The sequence below is a fragment of the Heptranchias perlo genome, chromosome X, assembly GCF_035084215.1.
Source record: "Heptranchias perlo isolate sHepPer1 chromosome X, sHepPer1.hap1, whole genome shotgun sequence".
NCBI lineage: Eukaryota > Metazoa > Chordata > Chondrichthyes > Hexanchiformes > Hexanchidae > Heptranchias > Heptranchias perlo.
Genome location: NC_090370.1, coordinates 4,787,779 through 4,809,828, shown reverse-complemented (window position 1 = coordinate 4,809,828; position 22,050 = coordinate 4,787,779). Strand labels below are relative to the sequence as shown.

General features: G+C 42.7%; 2 protein-coding genes across 3 annotated transcripts in view; one reads left to right on the top strand and one right to left on the bottom strand.

The window, feature by feature from the left end:
• The window catches only part of LOC137307190 (uncharacterized), a 33,662-nt gene that overhangs the window by 9,702 nt on the left and 1,910 nt on the right, over nt 1-22,050 (top strand). For both annotated transcript variants that reach the window (XM_067976560.1, XM_067976559.1), the window contains exons 5-14: nt 3,784-3,948; nt 4,078-4,232; nt 9,045-9,135; nt 10,935-11,062; nt 12,837-12,924; nt 14,095-14,219; nt 15,488-15,595; nt 16,299-16,448; nt 17,028-17,499; nt 21,147-21,352. In XM_067976560.1, coding sequence (XP_067832661.1) covers nt 3,784-3,948; nt 4,078-4,232; nt 9,045-9,135; nt 10,935-11,062; nt 12,837-12,924; nt 14,095-14,219; nt 15,488-15,595; nt 16,299-16,448; nt 17,028-17,499; nt 21,147-21,352 — 1,688 coding nt within the window. The remainder of the gene's footprint in view (nt 1-3,783; nt 3,949-4,077; nt 4,233-9,044; nt 9,136-10,934; nt 11,063-12,836; nt 12,925-14,094; nt 14,220-15,487; nt 15,596-16,298; nt 16,449-17,027; nt 17,500-21,146; nt 21,353-22,050) is intronic.
• The window catches only part of LOC137307194 (zinc finger CCCH domain-containing protein 10-like), a 75,780-nt gene continuing 74,225 nt past the window's right edge, over nt 20,496-22,050 (bottom strand). Inside the window, exon 3 of the transcript XR_010959060.1 lies at nt 20,496-21,422. The gene's annotated coding sequence lies outside the window, so the exon portion shown is untranslated. The remainder of the gene's footprint in view (nt 21,423-22,050) is intronic.

The following is a 22,050-nucleotide window of genomic DNA, read 5'->3' as shown; positions in this document are numbered from 1 at the left end:
TGTCCCTGTGGCCTCCCCTCAGTCACAAAACACATGCTCAGTAAAAGAGAGAAATTACATTGCCATGCACCTGCCTTTAGGAAAAGCAGAACTCCTGCTTTGTGGCAATTGTCAGTGTCATTCCCTCCTCACTTGATGGAAGGCGTGGCAATTTTTTCTTCTCTACAGGAGAAAAGGGCAAAATGGTGCTTGAGGTTAATGGTGACTTTAAGCATAAAATCCATACTTGTGGTAAATGTAAAGATGGAGCATGGATCTAAAGTTGTAGGCTGTAATCTAGTATTCAAATGCAGGTCAGAGCTTGACTTCAATTGTCAGAAGGTCAATCCCGTTTCCAGTCTTTCAGTTTCATAGGCTGCAATATAGTCCTAGGATCTAGACGAGTTGAACATTGTCTGAACCTTCAAATCTGGGTTTAATCTTGTGACTCATTCTCTTCAATCTCTTATGTATTTCTAATAAATAGTAAAATGCCCCCAAAATGAATGCAATACTAAAGGTTTGGGATATTCACTTGAAAGCTTTGAATTCATGGCATACTTTGCATTGCACAGATAAATAACCAGAGAGAAAACAAGTGGCCTAATTCGCATATATTGTAATAAGGGCCATTGGCACTGCAGCTCCCAGTTTCCTGTGACAATTATAAGGCATGGCAGTTGCCAGGATCTGCTGAAATACAGTCTGAAGTGAGGAGTTTGAGACTGAAGAGTCTGGAGAGTTTCACTAGTGATTTCTGCAGCTGAGATACTTTTTGCACCTTTTTTGCCATTCTGCCAATGCACACCTGGACTTGCTTCTGATGGGTGAGACCACCAGGAAATTGTCACCCCTCTACCCACAGTGAGGACTTCTCAGGAGCAGGTATGGCATATCCTTGGATGTCATTATCATGGAGGAGGAAGAGGAGAAGCAGCACAGGATGGAGCAAAGGAGAATCCAGCTGCACAACTCGTCATTGAAATCTCTTCTGTATAACACAATCTATCTTTGACACCTGTGCCTTACTCCCTCCTCCTCCTCCACCTTCAAATAAATTTCCTCAATCCTCTACTCCTCCTATAACATGAAAACACATCAGCCTTCTTTACCCCTACATGATCGTGCCAATAATCATCACCTGAGTGAATAAGTCAGCACCAAATAAGTGCACCCTTTCCTGTATGAGTTGAAACTCCACAAATGACAACGTGCAACATCAGTGCACGTTCTATTTTATAACAATAAAGTCCAAAGTGAATAGGAGCCAACCTACTCTTTCTTAACACTGTTTCCCTGTGGTGCCTACACGTGCCTTTCTTTCTCCTATTCGAAGTGCTTCTAGGTGCAACCTGAGGGGAGGATCACAAGAGGTGATTGTCTGCTCATACTCTCCAAAAGAGTCGTGGGACGGGGCTGGCCTTCCCCTCCCAACAGCTGACTCCTGGCTGCATCTGTGGACCATTTTCCTGAGCAGCCTGATGTCGCCTCTCACGTTCCACTGACGTGCTCTGAGGGATGGGGAAGGCCTGGCATGTGCTGCTGTGGCAATATCAGGTAGGTGGACTCCAGCTGTTGCCATTTCACTGGGCCCCGGATCTCTGTCCCCACTGATCAGTGGGATGGCTGGGCTAATGGCAACTATCAGATCCTGAAAGCCCTGAGAGACAACCGCCTGCATTGCAGCCGCCGTGGTCTGGAAGCCTGACTACAGGATGCTATCTGTTCTCTTCCCGAATTGCCATCAGAGCTGGAGTCTGTGTTCCTATGGAGGTGGAAGCACCCATTGGTCTCCGGTCATTGGTTAGGTATGGGTCTGCTACAGATTCCAGTGAAGCTGCCACATGGTCCATTGGTGCCTGAAACAAAGACAAAGCTTCCCTGTTGTTGCTGCAAATGAGAGCTGTAGACTCCAGTCACACCTATCCGTGCCGCACATCCTCAGATACTGACCTCAGAGCCTTCATGTAGGTATGATGTTCCATCAAGTAGGTATGGTGTTAGCTGTGGCTCAGTTGGTAGCGCACTCACCTTTGAGTCAGAAGGTGCAAGTCCCACTCCAGAGACTTGAGCACAAAATATAGGCTGACACTCCAGTGCAGTACTGAGGGAGGTGCCGTCTTTCGGTGAGATGTTGAACCGAGGCCCTGTCTATCCTTTCAGGTGGACGTAAAAGAGCCCATGGCAGTGTTTCGAAGAGCACGAGAGCTCTCCCCGTTGTCCTGGCCAACATTTATCCCTCAACAAACATCATTTAAAAGACAGATTATCTGGTCGTTATCACATTGCTGCTTATGGGACCTTGCTGTGTGCAAATTGGCTTACATTACAACAGTGACTACAAAAGTGCTTCTTTCATTCACCTCCCTCCAGGTGGCATGACTGATTTCTGGCAGTTTTGCTGCTATGGCCACCTAGCCATCTGTCTCCTGATCTCAATTTCCTTGAGGAGGGCTTGCTGGTGAAATTGTGTCATTTTCTTCTCTGCCTGTGGGCCGTGCCCTGCTGCTTTGTTTGGCTGCATGAGTCAGCTGCTCCTATGGTAGACGGTCTCAAAGTGGTGCAAAAAGATTCATGGGGCATGAGTCAAGTGGTCTCTAGGGTTTGATTGTTACAAATAGGTGGAGCAGCATGTTAATTTGGTCTTTTTTTCTGCATTCACAGATAGATGGCAGTTTCCATATGCAAATAACCTCCTATGAACTAAAACTTGCTCAATTCCCTACCGTGTACTGGGTAGCATATCTTGGCTAACAATTAATCCCTAATCACAGTATATTGCTCACTGGCGAATAGGTGGGATGTCCATTGTGTCTTCCCATTACTTTCAAAGGTGGAAAATAATTTGACCAATGTGTACAGAATACAGACTAAAACTATTTGATCAGGTAAATAGTACACAGAAACCAAAAGACATTGCAAGATGCTCAACAGCACAATACTAAAAAATATAATTCATTCATAAGGGTTAATGTGCCTATTTTAGAACTTGGAGTCTGAACAGCAGGACTGTTTGTTTCATCCAAACAGTCTTGGTAGACCCTCCAAAAGAGACGTCGTACATGGATGACACACATTCCAGTTTGCCCATGGAGTTTGAATGCATTGTCAGAATTAGAGCTTAGCAGTCTGAGCTCTGCTTTATGTCTTTCATGTTCTCTTAAACTTCTTTTAAACACTTCAGATCTCACACCTTGTGAACTATTTTCATATCATCTGGATACTGCTGTTTCCACATGCATTTCCCTTTCCTGGGGTTTCATATTCATTATGGAATTTCTTATTCTCTCTCTAAATAGTGAGATATTAGGAGCAGTTCCATCATTATCTGTCAAGCTGTACATATTGACACCCACAGATTTGTTTGCAGCAAGGGTATTTTATGTCTTTTCCCACATGCTGAATCTGCCATTTTGTAACTTAAAATGAGGACCGTTTCCATTTTAACTTTTTTTTAATACTACAAATTTTCCCATTTGTCACATACCAATCTGGATAGAATGAAGTTATTGGGATTATTGGCCTTTTATGCTGCAGATTCATATGTTCAGTAATCCTTTTACAATGGAAGCTAATGCACACTGCAATTCTCCCAGCAAAGGGACAAAATGTGTTTTATATTGTGTGTGTGTGTATATATGTAGGTGGTGAGTTTAAGGGTTTGATAATTTGATATTCTTTTGAGCCTCTTGAATTACAGCATGTAATATAGTGCTAGTATTCTACATTTAAAGTGATTTAAAATTGGGAGTAGTGTTTCCATCTGGAGAGTTCTAAAATAACTTTTTTTCTGTACAATTGTAGGCAATAGTAATGGAGATTTTGTGGGTAATCCAATGGCACTACAGAGCATCCTATCGAATGTTGGAATTAATGGTTTTAATATTATCAATGGTAAACTCAGCCTGGCACAGGGAGTGTCTATGAAAAAGAATATCCAAAATCATGGGCTGTCTAACCTAAATCCAGGTATTTTCTCTACAGTGCATTTTTAACAATTTTGGAATTATTTCAAATTGGGAGCATTGTTTAGATTGGAGGCTGTAAAGAGACCATGGCTGTAGGTTTTACTTTATTGTGTGGATTTTCTTGGTGTAGGTAATAACGATGGCATGGCACTGGGGGATGCCCCATCGACTCTTGATGACGGGAATATTTTCGGCATCCTCTGTGGCAAATCTAGCATGGCAATGCGAGCCCCTGTGAAGGACAATGCACTCCATTGCAAGTATCCTGCGCAAAACCCATATGTGGTAGGTCACTTTGAAAAGATTGCAAAAAATATTTGCTGCACAAATCGCACAACCTATGTTGGTAAGCAATTTAAGTGTTATGTTGGATGTAGGTCTTTACCATTATTAACGCTTGCACTGATTTGCAAATGCTGTCATAACCAAGACTTTTATATTTAAAAAAACTTCTGTTTTGAGCATTCACATTTTAGACCAGGGCTGCTCAAGCAATCTTAATGTGCAATCTTGGCAGAGGTGCGCAACTGTTCTATATCACAAGGGCTCCCTGGAAAGAGAGTCAGGCTCATGGCAGGCATACTCTTGCCCCTACATGAGCCCTGTATTAAGGAGTTGGTGGAGTAAGCCTAGTATGCAGCACTGGACTTTGCCATCTAGAACATTGAAGTGGCTAGCACATTGCAAGCTGTCAAACGTCGTTCCTTCCACCACACTGAGGGAAGATGTCCGTCATATAGCTAATGAGAAAACTCTGAATCTTGGGATGACAGCTGCTGGAAGACATTGCCTAGAAGTTGGTATATTCAGAGTTTGGTGCCTACCTTGTTTGGGTTGCAGAGAGGCAAACAGTTGTTCTACGTCTCCAATTTGTGGAATTATCATTTCCTGGGATATAGTATGTACCTATGTTGTGTTCAGGGGCATGTTGTTAATGTCCACAAGTTTTATGGTCAGTTGTGCTGATCAGGAGGAGTTTCTGGTACATGCTATCCACCTAGTGAGCTCCAACCTATACTTGTCATTAAAACAGATTATCACATTGCTGTTTGTGGGACCTGTCTGTGCAAATTGGCTGCTGCATTTCCTACAATGCAGCAGTGACTACACTTCAAAAGTACTTCATTGGCTGTAAAGCACTTTGGGATGTCCTGAGGTCGTGAATTGCGCTATATAAATGCAAGTTCTTTTTTCTTTTTGTCAGTGTCTAATGATCAGCTGGCAACTAAACTTCTTGGAAGTAAATCTTCTCTTTGGAATTATATTGATGGAAGATTGAAAGAGTCAGTCCTTTGTGGCAGGCTCCGTAATCTGATGCCTGAGTCAGGCTACTCATATTACTCCAACACACTGTTGATGATTGATCAGCCAGCTTGACTCATTGATGAGACCTTGAGGCATAGACTGTCACTGTGGTCTGGTGTTCTTCCCAGTTGGCTCCCGATAACCCTGAAAGTGAACAGCTTAACTGGTATTGTGGTCCTAGCTAGATATGCAATGTGAACCTTACTGATGTTTTGTGCTAGAAAGCTGCAGTTTCAGCTAGTTAAATTCCCTCAAGTGCCGAATGGGGAAAGAGAGTGAGTGATTCATAGCAAGCAAATTAACTACATACGTGGATTTCTTGGTAGTTTGTAGATTCTTGAGCAAGGTGCTGGGATTCCATGCATGTTAGACTCCCGACTGATCCCAAATGACAACTTGTCACTGGAGCATTTAATAACTGGATAAATGCAATGCTATTACACTTTTAGGAGAAGTTCACACATTCTACCTCATTTAAATTGATGAGACACTGTATCTCCAGGACTTTGAAAGGAGAAAATAAATTTCATTTACACAGCACCTTTCAGATCCTCAAGACGTCCCAAAGTGTTTCAGAGCCAATGATCGACTTCTGAAGTGTAGTTTTTGTTACATAGGCAAATGTCTCGTGAATCATAATCTGCCCTTGTTGATCAGAGCCTAGTGCCACTAGGATTTCTGTAAAACATCATGTTGGACGTATGAAATTTTTGTAATATCCACTCAAGTTGTGAAAAACATCTAGCATTAGAATTATGGTTTTTGTCCTCTTAAACTTGAGTTGTCTGCAGAAAACATTTTGAATTATAGGGTGGTGATTACATGCCTAGTCACTAGTATTATGGTGAATTACATTTAATCTAATATTGCTTGCACTGCTATTAAAATTATTGTGTGTACGTTTTTTAAAAATCTTTTTTCCTTTGACCTCCATCCCAAGTATATTGGTGCTAATATACCAAATACTGGAGCCCTACTGCATTCTGGACCATTCTGGGAGCAGCCCCCAAGCAGTAGTTCCATTTTTGAACCTGGAGATCTGCCATTTTGAGAAGCTAGAACCAAAGATATTTATATGGAGCAAAGCCAGCCTTTCCTGCAAGCAAACTTAGTGTTCACAATAAGTGCTGCTGCTTAACTGAAATGTACACTGGTAGACAGTTTCCATGTGGTCATGAGACAGGTCTGTGACCAGGTGTGCAGATCTTGAAGCTGGCTATTAACATTGGCCAAAGCCAAGAGTCAGTCAACTGCAATTGAGAATCTGCCAACTTGAATGTGAAAATAGTTAAATGTATTTTAACACCTATAGTAGACTTTCTAAATTCCATCTGAATTAGGCTAACCATTTACCCAAAAAATAACTTAACCCAGACAACTATGGGATCTGCCCAGTGACCTGGCTTGTTGTAATACTGAGTCATACACACCAAAAGACCCCAAGTTTGATTTCTGGTCTGAGCAAATTTAACCAAGGCTACAATTGCAGTGCTACTATTGGTCTTGGTGCTCCCGGCCTAAGGAGGGGAAAAATAAGCTAGGATTCCTGCTTCTTATTGCTATCCAGTGATTCCTGCTAGAAAGTGCGCACGTGTGGATATTTGATGATCAGATCATGCTTGGCTGTGATGGCCCCTAAGGATCAAATTGCCTGCTAACGCTCGGCGTCGCGGCTTACACATGAGTAGTGGCCACTTGGGCAAGGAAACAGAGGGTGGGCCAGGAGCTGTGGAACTGTATCTCAGCAGCAGGGGAAATTATCAAAATAAAAACACACACCTGTTGAAATATTGATGCCCTACAGTAAGTAATCCAGCATTCTGATCAATTTCCTTTGTTGTGTAAGCATAACTTACTGCAAATTGTCTGAAAAGAGCCAAACTTACTTTGTTAGGGCTCCTAAAGCAGTGTAGGGTAGGTAATGCAACTCAAACTGCAGATCTTGATGGACCATGTCTCAATGGCTTTCTCCTGATGGACAACAGATACATTCCAAGTTATATGAACGACATTTGAAGAATCCTATGGAAAAATCTCAGCTCATAATGTGTGAGGTTGTGCAGCTAAAACTGCCAAAAACTTTGACCTTCCATGACCCTATTGAAACTTCTCTGGAGGTCTGAGTTTGGACCCAGGTCCACTCCCCTCCCTTCTCAATGTGAACCAAAATCATTTTTGTCTGATAGCTTGCACTATTAGTTCTAATTTCAATGTTGGGAGACTCTTTCCTCAATGGAGTGTTTTCTTGAGGATTCCCCCCCTCTCCACATGAGCACTGCAAGGCTTCAAGTTGACAAACAGCGGAATGTAAGTATGTTCCCCTACTAATAATCCTTTCAATAAACTTGTTTTTTTTTCCCGTTGGTTTTAAGATTTTTGCAAGACATTCCAACACTGTAGCAGATAAATTCTACAAAGGAGTCTGATTTTGATGAATTTTATATAAACTGCATTAATTTTTTTAATCTGTCTGTAAAGGTGTAACTTTTTAAATTAAAACTGCAGTATTGCCGACAACTGTAAAAAATCAAGGTCCCCTTTGTCCTCACTTTTTCTACCCTACCAGCCTCCACGTTCGACAGATCATCTTCCACCACCTCTAACGTGATTCCACCACCAAACAAGCTCTCCTATCCCTCCCTTCCCCGCTTCATGACTCCCTGATTCTCTCTTCTACCACCCCATCACCTGGCACCTTCTCATGCGAACGGAGCAGGCTTCAGTAGCCGAGGCGCCTTGGAGAAGAAAGCTGTTCGACACCAGCGTTGCCCAAAGAGGGGGGGGGGGGGTCTCCCTGCCCCCCCCACCCCCCTCCCCCTCTCAGAAACACCGTCTCACCCATCTCAGGTTGCCAGCACTTCCTGCTGAAGAGAAAACGGGAGCTATATTTGAGGTCTGAGCTGGTGCCAATAGTCACATCCAAAATTTCCAGTTCATTTCATATATTTTGCTTTTGCAGTATTCTTTTATCAGCCAACTCCATGATTACAGATCATGCACCATTGACAAAATAGTAGGTGGCCACATCAATTCCAGGAACTTGTACACATTGCACTATGTTTTGGGAAGCCAGATTCACATGCCTAAACCACAATTGGATCTGGAAAGCAGCTGTGATGTCAATTCAACAAACAGCCGCTGGCTACTGAATACATAAATTATCAATTTAAACACATACCATTTTCTGTTTCTCATTCTCTTTCTCCCCCACCCCCCTCCATTCTACCAGCCAGTCACTTTGATCTTTATTTTGAACCAACATTGCTTCTGTTCCTAATGACCCATAAAATATACCAGCACAATAATACATACTCCATTACACCATATAATCCCCTCATTATCAACACGTTAGGTACAAATATGCACGCAGTCATCAAATTCAGGCCCGAAAATCCCACTAACATTCTCTCAATACTCTGAATAAATCAAATTTATGTTTTTATTACAACCTCTGTAAATGAGTGGCCCTGATAATATACGGTACATGGGATAAAACAGGCGAATCCTGTGACTGTGAGCAATGCCACTAGAGATCTGCTAGTTAAATTTAAAATATAAGAATACTAAGACACAATCCCTGTTTTTACACAGCTCTCACATTTTCTTCATGTTTTGATAGGGGTGCCATGCATTAGCTGCATGGTGCAATCTAACAATGAAGTTTACAAAAAGTTGAATTCAGCTCCGTTATATTTTTCTGGATCCAGTAACTTTTTTTTCCTACTGTAAACGTTGAGAATTTATGTAAGTCATCTTCACATTTCTTTGTTTTTATTTTCCCTTTTTTTGCAGATGGGAAGATCATCATACATGCCCTGTAATCGTCCCACTTTCCCTCTTGCTTGGGGCCGTACCTCCTGCATTGCTAATCTGGGTACCAAGCGTAAGTTGCTGTACAGAATTGCTTCATTCTACGTTTAAAATTGGTACTGCAGGTGGGGAATGGAAAGGGAACTTTGAGGTGATCTTCCCTCATTTTTCCCACTCCATTGTATACATGGCCTTATTCTGAACCATATCCTTAGTTTTCTTCTCCCATTTTATCAACAGTCTTGACTGTTGTTTATCTGCATGGGAGAAAATCTGTGTACCAAACTCATCAATGCTGTATGAAAATGTAGTTTGTAGTCTTAGTTAAATTTTTTTTTTTTTTAAATGACACCATCTTATCCTCCTATTCTATTTATAAAAATGTCCAAACTCTTCTTTCAAATGGACAGTTTTGATCGTTCCATGAAGTACATCTATATCTCCACATCAAAAATAATTTGATTCAGTTGGAGATTACTCTTTGGGAGCAATCCAGAAAAAGAGACGTTCGTCAACCAGTGTTGCACACTGGACCGTGGTTGGAGAGAAGGTGGTGCGGCCTGATGCTGAAACTGACTTGTGCATCAACATCCTTGTGTAGACGGTGGTGTCAGTGCCTTATGTTACTGTCTCTAACCTGTTAATTGTAAAGATTCCCATACTCCTTTACACCTAATAGGAGCATGCTTTGGCTGATGAACTTTCCAATTGATGCATCTTTTGCAAGTGCAAGAGATGAGCTATTCATTGAGGAATCTTCTCAGACTTTCTAAAGGACTCCTTAAGCATTATGTACTCTGACACATTGAGTCTTTGAGAACACAGTGTGTAATGTGAAGATCGCTACTATAGACTTGCTCTTCATTTCTGATACTGACTCAAGACTTTGGCACAGGCATTCACTGGTAGAACACAACTTAGTGCTTTCTCCTTCTGTTGCTAGCCCTTTGATACTGACCAACTTTCCAGACTGGTAGGATGAACATCCTAATAAGAATTGACAGGAAGGGTGAACTTGTTATTCTGCCACTCAGGAATCTAGTACCATTTTTGATTACCAATTCCTGCATAGCCTCACAACAGAGACTTGTATCACAGAAAAGTCAGGCACCAGTGGGGAATCTATTCTGGACTTGGAGTTGTCCTCAGTGCAGATATTACTATGATTCTATAGCTATTTTCCTCCTCCAATGTGATCTGAGCTCAAAATAATGGAAAAAATCAAGAGTAAAACGAGGAAGGATTTGGATGCTGGAAAGCTGCAGCAAATGATTATATTCTCAAGATACCTTCAGAGTGTTGTTGTACCAGAGTCACCAAATCAAATGTACTGTGGCAAAGTACCTATAGAATTTTTTTTCCCTCGCCGAATAGGGATCTTATATTTTTGGGTATTTTGTTTCCCCCTGTGGAGGATTTGCTATCGTGTAGATTGAACTTGTTTTGAAAGAATGAAGACCACTCTCGTAGCAGAGAATGTAACCTTCTTGATCAGTGCATTTATACTACAGCTTTGCTCCTTTTGAGTATAACACCATTTAGGCAAGGTATCAGTCAGGCCACCAGATTCAAACTTTCACTAATTTTTGATTTGACTGCAGATCAAAAACCCAAATGATGTCTGAGGCAGAACTCACTTTCTGCTACAGACTAGCCTTTTTTCCTTCCTTGGGTTCACCTTACGTACCTGCTGTATTTTTATTCTACATACCTTTCTGCTTCTCAACTTTGTGCAACTTCTCTGATTTATGACACTGCAAATTATGAAGTGTTCAAAAAAAATACTAAAGTACATTCATTCTCTTCTGGTAATTACTAATTTAGCTTTGCATGAAAGAGATTTAATCCTTTGCCATTTGCTTTCCCTTTCAGGTACTGAAATAAGTTCTCCAAGCAGAGTTCTTCAACCAATCAAACTATATAACCAAGTGAGCAGTAGACAACATTTCTCATCCCAGAAATCAGCCAGACGTAAACCTGATGGCCTGGACTTCAATTTGGTCTGTATATGTTTGTGGATAGTAGTGATAGAGTACCAAGCATCTTGGTATTCTTTGATAATGAGCAGGACTATAGCCTGTGCAAACGTTTTCTCCCCCCCCCCCCCCCCCCCCCCCCGGGCCAGGCTTACTACGCCAATGTGCTGATATGGCCTTGTGAATTATACATTTCTTTCCTTTACTTCCTTCCCATTTCCCTTCCACCCCCCCCCCATCTCAAAAATCGCAAGGTGGTGGCTGCTTACAGTGTAAAGTTCTTTTAATAAAGAAGCTATTCATATTGGACTCAATCTTAGTCAGGCTATTGGAGAGGCGCCTAATGGAAACCAGGTATCTTACCCCTCTTAAGATGGAGTCAGTTAGAGGTGTTCTTCCCCCCCCCCCCCCCCCCCTTAGTAGCTAATCAGAAAGTGACACAGGTCAAGGAGTAAGTTAACTATCTTGGCCATCGAGTTGCACGGGATCGCCTATAAAGAAGAAGCAATTATAGTAATTGTTTTCAAGCCTGTTGTTTCTACCTGATCACCCTGTAGGAAATACAAACTTCATCTGCCCTGCTCCTGCTGTGTTGAGGTGGGAAATGCTAAACTAGAGCAACTGTTTTTATTAATTGCCCATATGATGAATCAGCTGTCTCTCGATGACAAACTTGGGTTGTGTGAAATCTCCTTTGTGCTAATAGTTCCTATTTATTGTATCAATCTTTTATTCTGTGTCCTTACCAATAGAGCACTTTTAATTTATGTGTCTTTTCACTAAAGAAAAACAAGACCGTAAGATCCTCCCCCCTCACCTTTTGTGATAGTGGCTGTGCTGTTCTGAGATTGGGTTTGAAGCGCAGTCCTGGGCCTACACACACTAGATCTTTGCATTCAATGACTGTTCTAAGCGTTCCTATGGCAGGTGCAAAGTGGGGGAAATAGTGCATGGCATGTGTGAACAATCCATTGCAAAGTATACCAGCAATAGTCACAATGAGCAGGGAATTTGATTCTGGCTTCCTAACTCGCTCAATATATTTTGGGATGCAGAAGAACTAAACTGGGCCATTGTAAAGCATTATTTTTAAGGAGGAAGTTAGAGAAGGAAGGATGAGCGTCATATATGGAATTTTATTTCCCCCATCCCAGCTATTCTACAAATGAGTCTCTGATTCAGTTTAGCCTAGTTCAGATTTTGTGAATTCAGCTGATAGGACCAGCTCAGTTTAGGTAACATCATCCCTACACAGGAAGTAGCAACTCCAGCCACCTACTCAAGTTATTAGTGATTTTTTTTTGTTGCAAATATTAAATATAGATGAAACAAGAAGTGTTGGCAGTCTTAATCTTCAAACCAATATTTAGAAAAATTGAAGTCATGGCAAACTTCAGCCGTCCTCTGTCTGTAGAATCAATGTTTATAACTAGCTACAAACTTCTGAGCATCTACTCGTTATTTGACCATTGGTGTTTGAGCAAAGATTAAACATTTTTCTAGACCTCTCCAGATTATTAGATTTCAAGTTGCTATAAATTAAGAATGTAGATATAAACTGGGATAGATTAATGGCAGTTGTGCCAGTGAGGTCATTGGGGCCAAAATGGTGCCATTGTAAATCTTTTTCCCCTTCGCCCAAATTACCTCTCAACATCCCATATTTTGGCCATTTTTTCTGTCTTTTTGTTCGTTTTCTCTCCTCCTCCTCCTCCTTCCCACCCCCCCCCCCCACACCAATGGAAACCGGGTTAATCTAGAACTAATTAACATTTTCTTCACCTCTCTTTCTCTCCAGATGGAAAGTGCTTGTGAAACTTCTAGCCGTGCTGCCCCAACATTTGTTTCTGGTAGAGTTCCCTGCACTTGGAAACCAGATGCCAAAGGTAGGGGTAGAAAAAGAAAATTGCATTTATATAGCACCTTTCACAACCTCAGGACATCCCAAAGCACTTTACAGCCAATGAAATACTTCTGAAGTGTAGTCACTGTTGTAATGTTGGGAAACATGGCAGCCATTTTTGCACAGCAAGCTCCCACAAACAGCAATGTGATAATGACGGGGCCAGGTGGGTGGGTGACCTGGTCCCAGTGCTGTTCTTAGCTGACTGTCAGGAGGCAAATGAGTGGCCCAGTGGTGGCTCCCCATTCACTTTTTCCTTTTGCAGCATGGCCAACAACTGCTGAGCAGAGTGAAGGTCGAACCTGTACTCTCCATTAATACGCACCGACCGGTAATTCAACACTTGGTAGAATACACATCATGATTCAAAGTAATTAAATTTAAGTTGGTGTGAGTTAGGATACAGACAGCAGAGTTTTGGATGAGTTCAAGGGTGGTAGATGGGAGGCCGGCCAGGAGAGCATTGGAATAGTCGAGTCTAGAAGTAACAAAGGCAGGGGTGAGAGTTTCAGCAGCAGGTGGGCTGAGGCAGGAGCAGAGACGGATGATATTACAGAGGTGGAAATGTGTGGTCTTTGTGATGGAGAGAATATGAAATCGGAAATCACAGCTCAAGGTCAAATAGGACACAAAGATTGCAAACTGTCTGGTTCAGCCTGGGACAGTGGTCAAGGAGAGGGATGAAATCGGTGGTGAGGGAACGGAGTTTGTGGTGGGGACCGAAGACAGTTTTGGTCTTCCCAATGTTTAATTGGAAATTTCAGCTTATCCTGGACTGGATGTCAGACAAGCCGTGGAGGGGTCGAGCGAGGTGGTGATGGTGAGGTAGAGCTGGGTGTTGTCAGCATAATGTGAAACAAAGAGAAACTTCTTTACGCAGAGAGTTGCGAGGCTCTTAACAGGATTTATCTGCCAATTATAAGTTTTGCTATCAAGGTGGAGTGTAGATTGGACTGAGGCTGATCAAAGTTTTCACCAAAGATCATTGATCTCTCTGTCAGAGGAGATGCCATCATCCTTTGTACGAGCTTAGGACCAAGGTCCACTGCAAAAAATTAACACGTGCCACAGATTCACATTGTCACTTTTATCTGACTCTCTTGATGGTTTTGTAGGACTGAGGTGATGTTAATACTGTGAAAACCTCTCTTAGATCGAGAAATGCAAACACCTGACAGAGTGTTCCGACCATCTAACCATCACTTCAGTAATGCTCGGGCTCCATCATCTCAAAACCTATGGCATCCTAGACGTGTGCCTGCTCCCTCTTCAAGTGTGGTCAGTATACATCTAGCATTGGGTTTTAACTGGTGATTTGTGTATTGGACTTCCTAAAAAATAATTTTGAATACCGATGATCAAAAGTAGTAGATTGGTACAATAAACTAGTAACTGAAAAAGATATTTGTAATGGCTGTCCTATCCAAGGAAATTGTAAGCACTGTATATTAATGTGTTAACTCTTGGGGTTAATCTGTAACTTTAAGGTTAAGGTATGTTTTATTTTTTTCCTTCTCCTCTTCCTGCCAATTTTCTATCTTTGCCCTTACCCCAGTGGCAGTTATTCATGTGCTTGTCAAGCCTTTTGATTGCCAGGAGCAAGGGGGTCTTATCGCAGCCACACTCGTTCATTCTTCTTCCTTTCTCTATTTTTGTTTTCCCATCTAGGGCACTGAGGCCAATTATAGTTCCTTTTTGAATGCTTTGGTTAAGATCAGCTAACCCAGCACAGACTGGGTTAGAACACAACATGCATGTGCTCCCGCTCCCAAAAAAAGGTGACCAGCCTGCTGACACTTGCAGTCTAGGATCACGTGTAAAGAATCCTCATTTAGGTACTAGAGAAGTGTAGAACAATATATCAGCAGGCGTTGCCATCTTTACAAGAAAGGGGAGGGGGAATTGAAGAGGAAAAATAAAGGAACTTGCTGGAAATAAAATAGAAATTCATGAACAAATGTACTGTCTAGTACTTTAAGATTTTAACATTTGATTTTTTTTTGGCAATTAATTGTGTTAAGTAAAATGAATGAGCAGTATTTTTCTCAAACTCTGCATTAATTGTTTAGTTGAATTACATTTACAGCATAACTGCAAATTCAGTTCAAAATATGTTTCTTGAAATAAAATGTTTAAATTCTAATAAATACTGTGGACTCATGCTCCCACCAACCATGAACATTTAGTGACAATATGGGCTCAACAATTTGATAAAGAAATAACTTATACATGTGTACTTTAATTGCCATTAGGGATTCATTTCTGGTTCAAAATCAGTGTTCACACTTTAAAACCAGGAGGCCCACAAAGCCACTATGACTTCAAAATGAGCAGTTAAATGTGTTCCTATTGCTGCTAATACTCTTAAAAGATTCTCAGTAAATTCTTTGAAAATTCTCACCAACCTGTTAAATTTGTAGTGTTCCTTCTGTATGTATGTGTTGAGATCCTGAATTTCTGGTTACGAACACTGTCTTTTTCATTCACAGACATTCAGAAATCTGGCCTAGATTCTTTTGTTAACCTACCTTTTTTCGTTCCTATAGGTTGCAACTTACAAACCTGTAAAATGGTCAGATGTTCACTCTCTTAAGGGCAAGACAGATGAGAGTAGTGCCTCAGACCATGCAAAGGATGGTGAATATCTGCCAATGGTGGGTGAAGGATGGCCAGATCTTATTTGTGTCATGTAGCAGATTGCAGGTTTTTCTGTTGATTAAATTAGTAATGATTGTTCTAAGACTACTGTATATATACTTGTGCAAGACTTGAATGTATGTCACTGGGGAGTTGAAACAGCTGTCTTAAAACCCATCTTTTTAGCCAAGCTGTCAGTCACCTGCCCCAACTCTCCCAATGTGGCTTGGAATCCATTCCTTTTTCTCTCCCTCTAAAGTGTCTCGGAAAGTTTTTCTCCATTAAAGTTGCCATATAAACACAAGTTGTTGTTGAATGAGGCTACTAAATATCGCACAAAACTAACATTGTCCAAATAGCTGGTCACTGTGCTCAAACAAAATGCCAAAATTGGCTTTCTCAAAATTAAAGGGATGTGACCATGTTAGTTATCTTTTTTCAAATTAGGTGGGCCTCCTGGTTTTAAAGATTGTGTTAACTGTCTGTCTTAATTGCAACTTCTAAGTAGTCTTGTACACGCAGGAGGGCAGAAATTAAGGCGATGGCCTTCAATGTTGTTCCATCATCTGTCACTAGGAGGTACACTCTCTAGGGTTGCCACCAATGTTACCCAATCCTCTCAAAAGGTGCAAATGAAGTTGTGTCTATTAACGTATCAAAGTGAGGGTGTAATGAGATTTTGCACTGTATATGTAATAGGTTTGGCACATTCTATTTTAGGATCGGATAGTACTTCGTCTTTTTAATGATTCAGAAGATCCACATGAAGCTGAGAAAGCAACTGAGACCCCAGGCTTGAAGCAAGAATTGGAAACACCAAAGTCCAAGCAGGGTCCAGGGCTAGTGGATGTAAAGCAGGGAAAACTAAAGGTACAAGAACCAGTGCTTAATGGCTGTAATTTAAACACTCGTATGGCCTCCAATAATGGTGTGATTTGTTGACTTTGTATTACTTGGGTGTTATAAAACTTTGCTCCTTTCACAAGCTTATTAACTTCCTTCCCTTTTCCCAACAATTTCATATGTGGGGGGGAAGGGGAAGGAAAAAAAGACCCTTGTCTGTCTTTGTTTTCTCCCCTCCATCATGTCTTATAAAAAAGCTGTGGACTAATGAACACAGCTCATGTAATTAGCTTATGATTCTCAACCTAAGGTACTAAGACTAGTGGGAGTATTTTCCCTTTTTTGTTCTAGTGTTCTCTTTTTAATTTCTAGGGTGAAATTTCCTCCCCTGCATGCTATTCCCTGGCTAAAAGAACAGGCAGAAGAGTTACTCAATTCTTTGCCAATACTTCTGTTCTCTACTCCTCACCATGGCATGGCTGAGAGTTCATTGTGTATGCATTTTTCTTTGTGATCCCTGACTTGAGTGTAGTGCCAAGATGCTGCATCATTGTATTCTTGTTCCATTTTCTCCAGGTTCTTGAGCTGTTGATTTTTATTTTACAGAAAATTGAACTTCTTAAACAACTTCTTCAGCAAGAGATGCAAGAGGTAAAGGAGATTGAAGAAACACTCAAAGAAGGCAGCTGTGATGCAAGTGTACCCATCTTTGCAGAAGAACATCCCAATTTGGCTGGTGCCGTCTTGAAAAGCAGACCAATCGCCACTGCCTTGAAGCAGCAAGAAGCTGAAGAGCATGTCCTGCCTTCTCTGGCAGCGCCCGAATCCCACTGTGTGGCCCTGACTTCCAGTCGAACACCTGTGCTTGTAGACTGTTCAATGCATACTAACAATGTTTCTGGAGCTGCAAATTGTCTTCCTATCGTCGACTGCCAGTCCGAGATGTTGCTTCCTTCTACTGAGATGGCTTTGAATGTGATTGACACATTGCCCGCACCTGTTTCCCATAGCTCTTCACGCTTGCACATAACTACCCAGGGTTTGAAATCCCAATCTCCTTTTTGCAGTGGAAACAGAGGTGAGCTATTTATATATGTAAATTTAGGAAGTTCGATGGGTTGCTTTATAATGAAAGGACTGTTATACCATATTATTACAGTATAATCTGCTGCTAAGGTGCAGCTGTTTTTAACCTGGCCTGTCCCTTTAAGGCCACAAATTTCTAATTGTTGGAAATGGGGATAAAAGGTTAATTTCTGTTGGTGAGGGAAGTTTTCAGATTGGCAGGTGCTTTTATGGCTCTAGGTCAACATGAAATGACTGCCTGCCTGTCTTTTTTTATATTTTGACACTTTCTGAAGTATGGGGCCCGATGTTAGCAGGGCTGCGGGTTCTCGGTGGGGGGGGGGGGGCTATCGGGCGCGTCGGTAACGCGCCCGGTGAAATTAGTCAGCTTCCCGTGCGATTGTAGCATCCAATCCACTAATTGGATCCACTTACCTGCTCCTCCGGGTTCCCCACTGCTGATCTGCACGTCGGGCGGGCTGCGCATGCGCAGTAAGATCTGTCAGCTGGAGGAGCTCTATTTAAAGGGGCAGTCCTCCACTGACATGCTGCAACAAATAGCAAAAATTACAGCATGGAGCAGCCCAGGGGGAAGGCTGCTCCCAGTTTAATGATGCCTCACTCCAGGTATCAATACATGGGGTGAGGAGGGGGAGGACAGAGATCTTCTCCCCGGCGGACGGGAGGAAGCGGCCTGCCTCTGCCACCAGGAAGGCCTGGCTCGAGGTGGCAGAGGAGGTCACCAGCACCACCAACATATCGCCCACCTGCATACAGTGCAGGAGGCGCTCCAATGACCTCAGTCGGTCAGCCACAGTGAGAACACGTAGTCTTTCCCCTACACTCCGTCTGCCACATCACTGCCCCCACCCCACATCTCCTTCAGCACTGCCAACACTACTCTGTCACATCACCCCTCATACCCACTCAAACCTCATCCTCATCTTACCTGCACCTACTCACCTCGCCAGTACTCATCCCGCCACTACCACTCAACCCAATCCTCATACAATCTCATGGCTCCATCTCATACTCACCCTCTCATGCATCTCTGTCACGGCCAGCCTCACTCAACCTGCCACTACCTGTGCTGCAGCCACAGGGCATGCATCACATATGTGCAGTAGGCAGCGTAAGGCAAACGTGTCGTGAGCATGAAGGGGATGCACAAGGGTGTTTGAGGGTTTGTCATGGGTGTTACTTATATTGAATTTCTGACCAACTCACATTACATATTATATTGGCACCACTACTGCCATGTCTTTGCGAATCTTGTCTGATTTGTGCAATAATGCCCTCTCCTGAGGATCACTGAGGACCCACAACTGATGCCACCCAGTGTGTCACTGCAGAGTGGGTGTAGGTGTATTTACAGGGCTCTTTTGCGCAGACGACTGAGACATCGGCGATGGCCCCGGTTGCACTCTAGAAGGATGCGGAGGAGAAGTTGTTGAGGGCAGTGGTGACTTTGACAGCGACAGGTAAGAAGATGGTGCTCGGGCCAGCCAGGAGCAGCTCGGCATGAAAGAGGCTACAGATGTCCACGACTACATGTCGAGTGACTCTGAGCCTCTGTATGCACTGCTGCTCAGAGAGGTCCAGGAGGCTGAGCCTCGGTCTGTGGACCCTGTGGCGAGGGTAGTGCCCTCTGCGACGCATCTCTCTCTGTGGTTGCCCTCCCTCCCGCTGTACAGGTGGATGTGTCACAGCACTCTATTGTGGAGCTCCACGTGTCAGAGGTGGACGGCGTGGATGGCGAGGCTGGTGATGCTGTTCGCCCTCCGAGGAGGTCATGACTGCAGCTACGGCGGCCCCCATCCGCAAGATGTACATCTGAGGCGGTCCGCAAGGTAGGTACATGTCTCCGGACCCCGGGGTAAGTGTGCAGGTTGGTGACTTTGACTGTCAGGAGGAAGGTGGTGGAGGCCAAACTTTGTCCCAAGTGACAGAGTGGCCTCCTGCAATGGGTGAGGCTCTTTTCTTTTTTTTTTTTTCTTTTCCCCCCCCCCCACCTGTCAAATGGACCTTTGCAGCTGCCACAGGCTGACAGCTGCAACACGTCCATTTGACCTGGGAGTGTTTCCCCCAGTGTGGGAAACAGTCCCAGTTTGCTCTAAAATCCGACCCCTCCTCACATAATCCCTTAATCAGGTCAGTTAATGACCTGAAATACCTAAATAAATACTTTCAAGTGGAACCCCGCTGGCTTTAATTGCCTGCGGGATTCCCACCAGCGGGGGCTGCGCGCGCACGCCGGCGTGTCAGCGGGGAAGCCGGAAGTGCGCGGGTTCGGGCCGGGCTCCGGTCCAGCTCCAGGATTCTCTGATTTTCAGAGCCCCCCGCCAGGAACGCACCCGATAGCGGGTGCTAAAATGACGCCCATGATGTCTGAAGTAATATCCTGACTTATTGTAAGGATGAGAAATGCCACAAATGTTAAGGTAGACAGCAGCTCTCTGTTTATGGCCTTGGACAACCTTGGCGGCTAGATCTATTCTCCCCTTCCTTCTCCATCAGCATTTGCCTTCCATTTTGAAAATCCTTTTTAAAACTACAATTTAAATGAAAAGACTTGTGCTGTTAAAGCGCCATTGTTTTTTTTTTAAAACAGTTGGTTATAAAGCTAATGAGAACATTTCAATTCTGACCAAATATGGATTAGAATTACAAAGTGACTGGGAGTTCCACATAAATACCGGTATTAAAATACATCACTTTGCAATATCCATCACTTTAAGCATTTACAGTGTCTGTTTCAGAGTGAGATGCACAGTTCCCTTCTCATGTGATTTGAATCCCTGTTCAGTTTCTGAGCTAGAAGTAGCCAGCAGAAACTGGGGCTGAAGCCCAGGTTTCACCCAAGTGTTACAATGTTCATTCTCAGCACAGTAGCCAGATCTCTGAAGAGGAGTAAATGTCCCTCCAGGTGACTAGAATTATTAAGAACATTCCATACCACCTACAAAAGCAACATTTTTTTAAAAGAAAAAAGACTTGCATTTGTGTAGCACTTTATTGTATATCTCACCAACATCTCAAAATGCTTCACATGCAATGAATTATTTTGAAGTGCAAAGACTGCTGTTATGTAGGTAACCATAGCAGCCATTTTGCACAAAGTAAGATCCCATACATAACGATAAGATGACTGACCAGCTAATCTGTTTTAGTGGAGCTGGTTGAGGGTGAAATTTTGGCCAGGATATTTAATGGATCTTTAACCTCCACCTGAACTACCCAAACAGGCAAATGGAGTCTTGGTTTAACATTTCTTCTGTCACACGGTACCTCCAGCAGTCTATCAGTACAGCACTCAAGTGTCAACCTAGATTCAGTCCTGGAGTGGTGTTTGAACCCACAATCTTCTGACTTGGAGGTAGAAGTGTAATCAACTGGGCAAAGCTGATCAATGAATAAGTTTGATCCCATTTATTTTGTTCATGAATTGTAAAGTCTGTTCACAGGTGTAATTTAGAAATGGTCCCCCAGAGAAGTATAAAAGGACAAGTTGTGGGTTTGTATACTACTATTGAAATAAAAAATGTCCCACTTGGGTACAATTATTCACCAAAAGACTGTTAATCCTAGTGTTTTGTAAATTATTTGAGTACCATTAGAGTTGCACTGTGAACTTTAAAAGCTGCCTGTTGTGACCTCCAGGCAGAGGGACCCCGCTGTCGACTAGTATGAAGCAGAGGTTTGGTGAGATTCTTCCTGGATGCCGAAAACGTTTCCAGGAGGCACTTTTGGATAAAGAGGTTTCCTGCTGTCTTGCTCGTGCCATCCAATCACCTGATGGGAGGATAAAGAGGGAAAGAAACTGCTCCAATCCAGTCGCCAAAATGCTTGAGCAACAAGAAGTTATGGTGAGTAATACCACCACCAAAGATGAATTTCTGCAGTACTGTCCCTTGATCTAGAGTGTGGATTTTGTTCCTGGGAAGGGAAAGGAGAGAAAGAGGTCAATCTTCCTTACAGTAGCATTTGTGATTTACAATATGCCAATCTAGATTTGTGACTTGCACAAGTGCACTTCAGCAACAGTTACAAGTTGACCTAAATATTTGTAAAAACTGATCTAAATACACGGCTTTCAGAAAGTGAGACAAAAACCCTGAGTGCACGTGGGGAACGGAAGAGCTTTGCGGTCTTCAAAATTCAGACTCCATTTTAATCGGCTGAGACCAAAATGGCTTTGGTTCTGACCTTTTTAGCTGATTTCCGGTTTTGGACTTTAAGCACAGTTAGTTGTGTTGTCTCCATTCAACAATAATCTGTACATGCCCCTCCAAAGTATTTTTTCCACAGTGCCTGCATAACTGGCCCAAATTACAGTCTGTTTCTGATGGTAAAGGAGCCACCCTGGATTCTGGACACAATCGTGTGTCTTCACTTCTTTAAGACAGGGATGCCTTTCATCCTTTTTATTTGGATAGCGTTGCAAAACTTTCCAACTATATACACCATCACCCATTGGACAGATAGATATATTGCTAGAGTCCAACTGGAGAGAGCAATTGATTTTGATTCTTTTTGTTCCAAGCCTTTCAGATTTGTTTGCAGC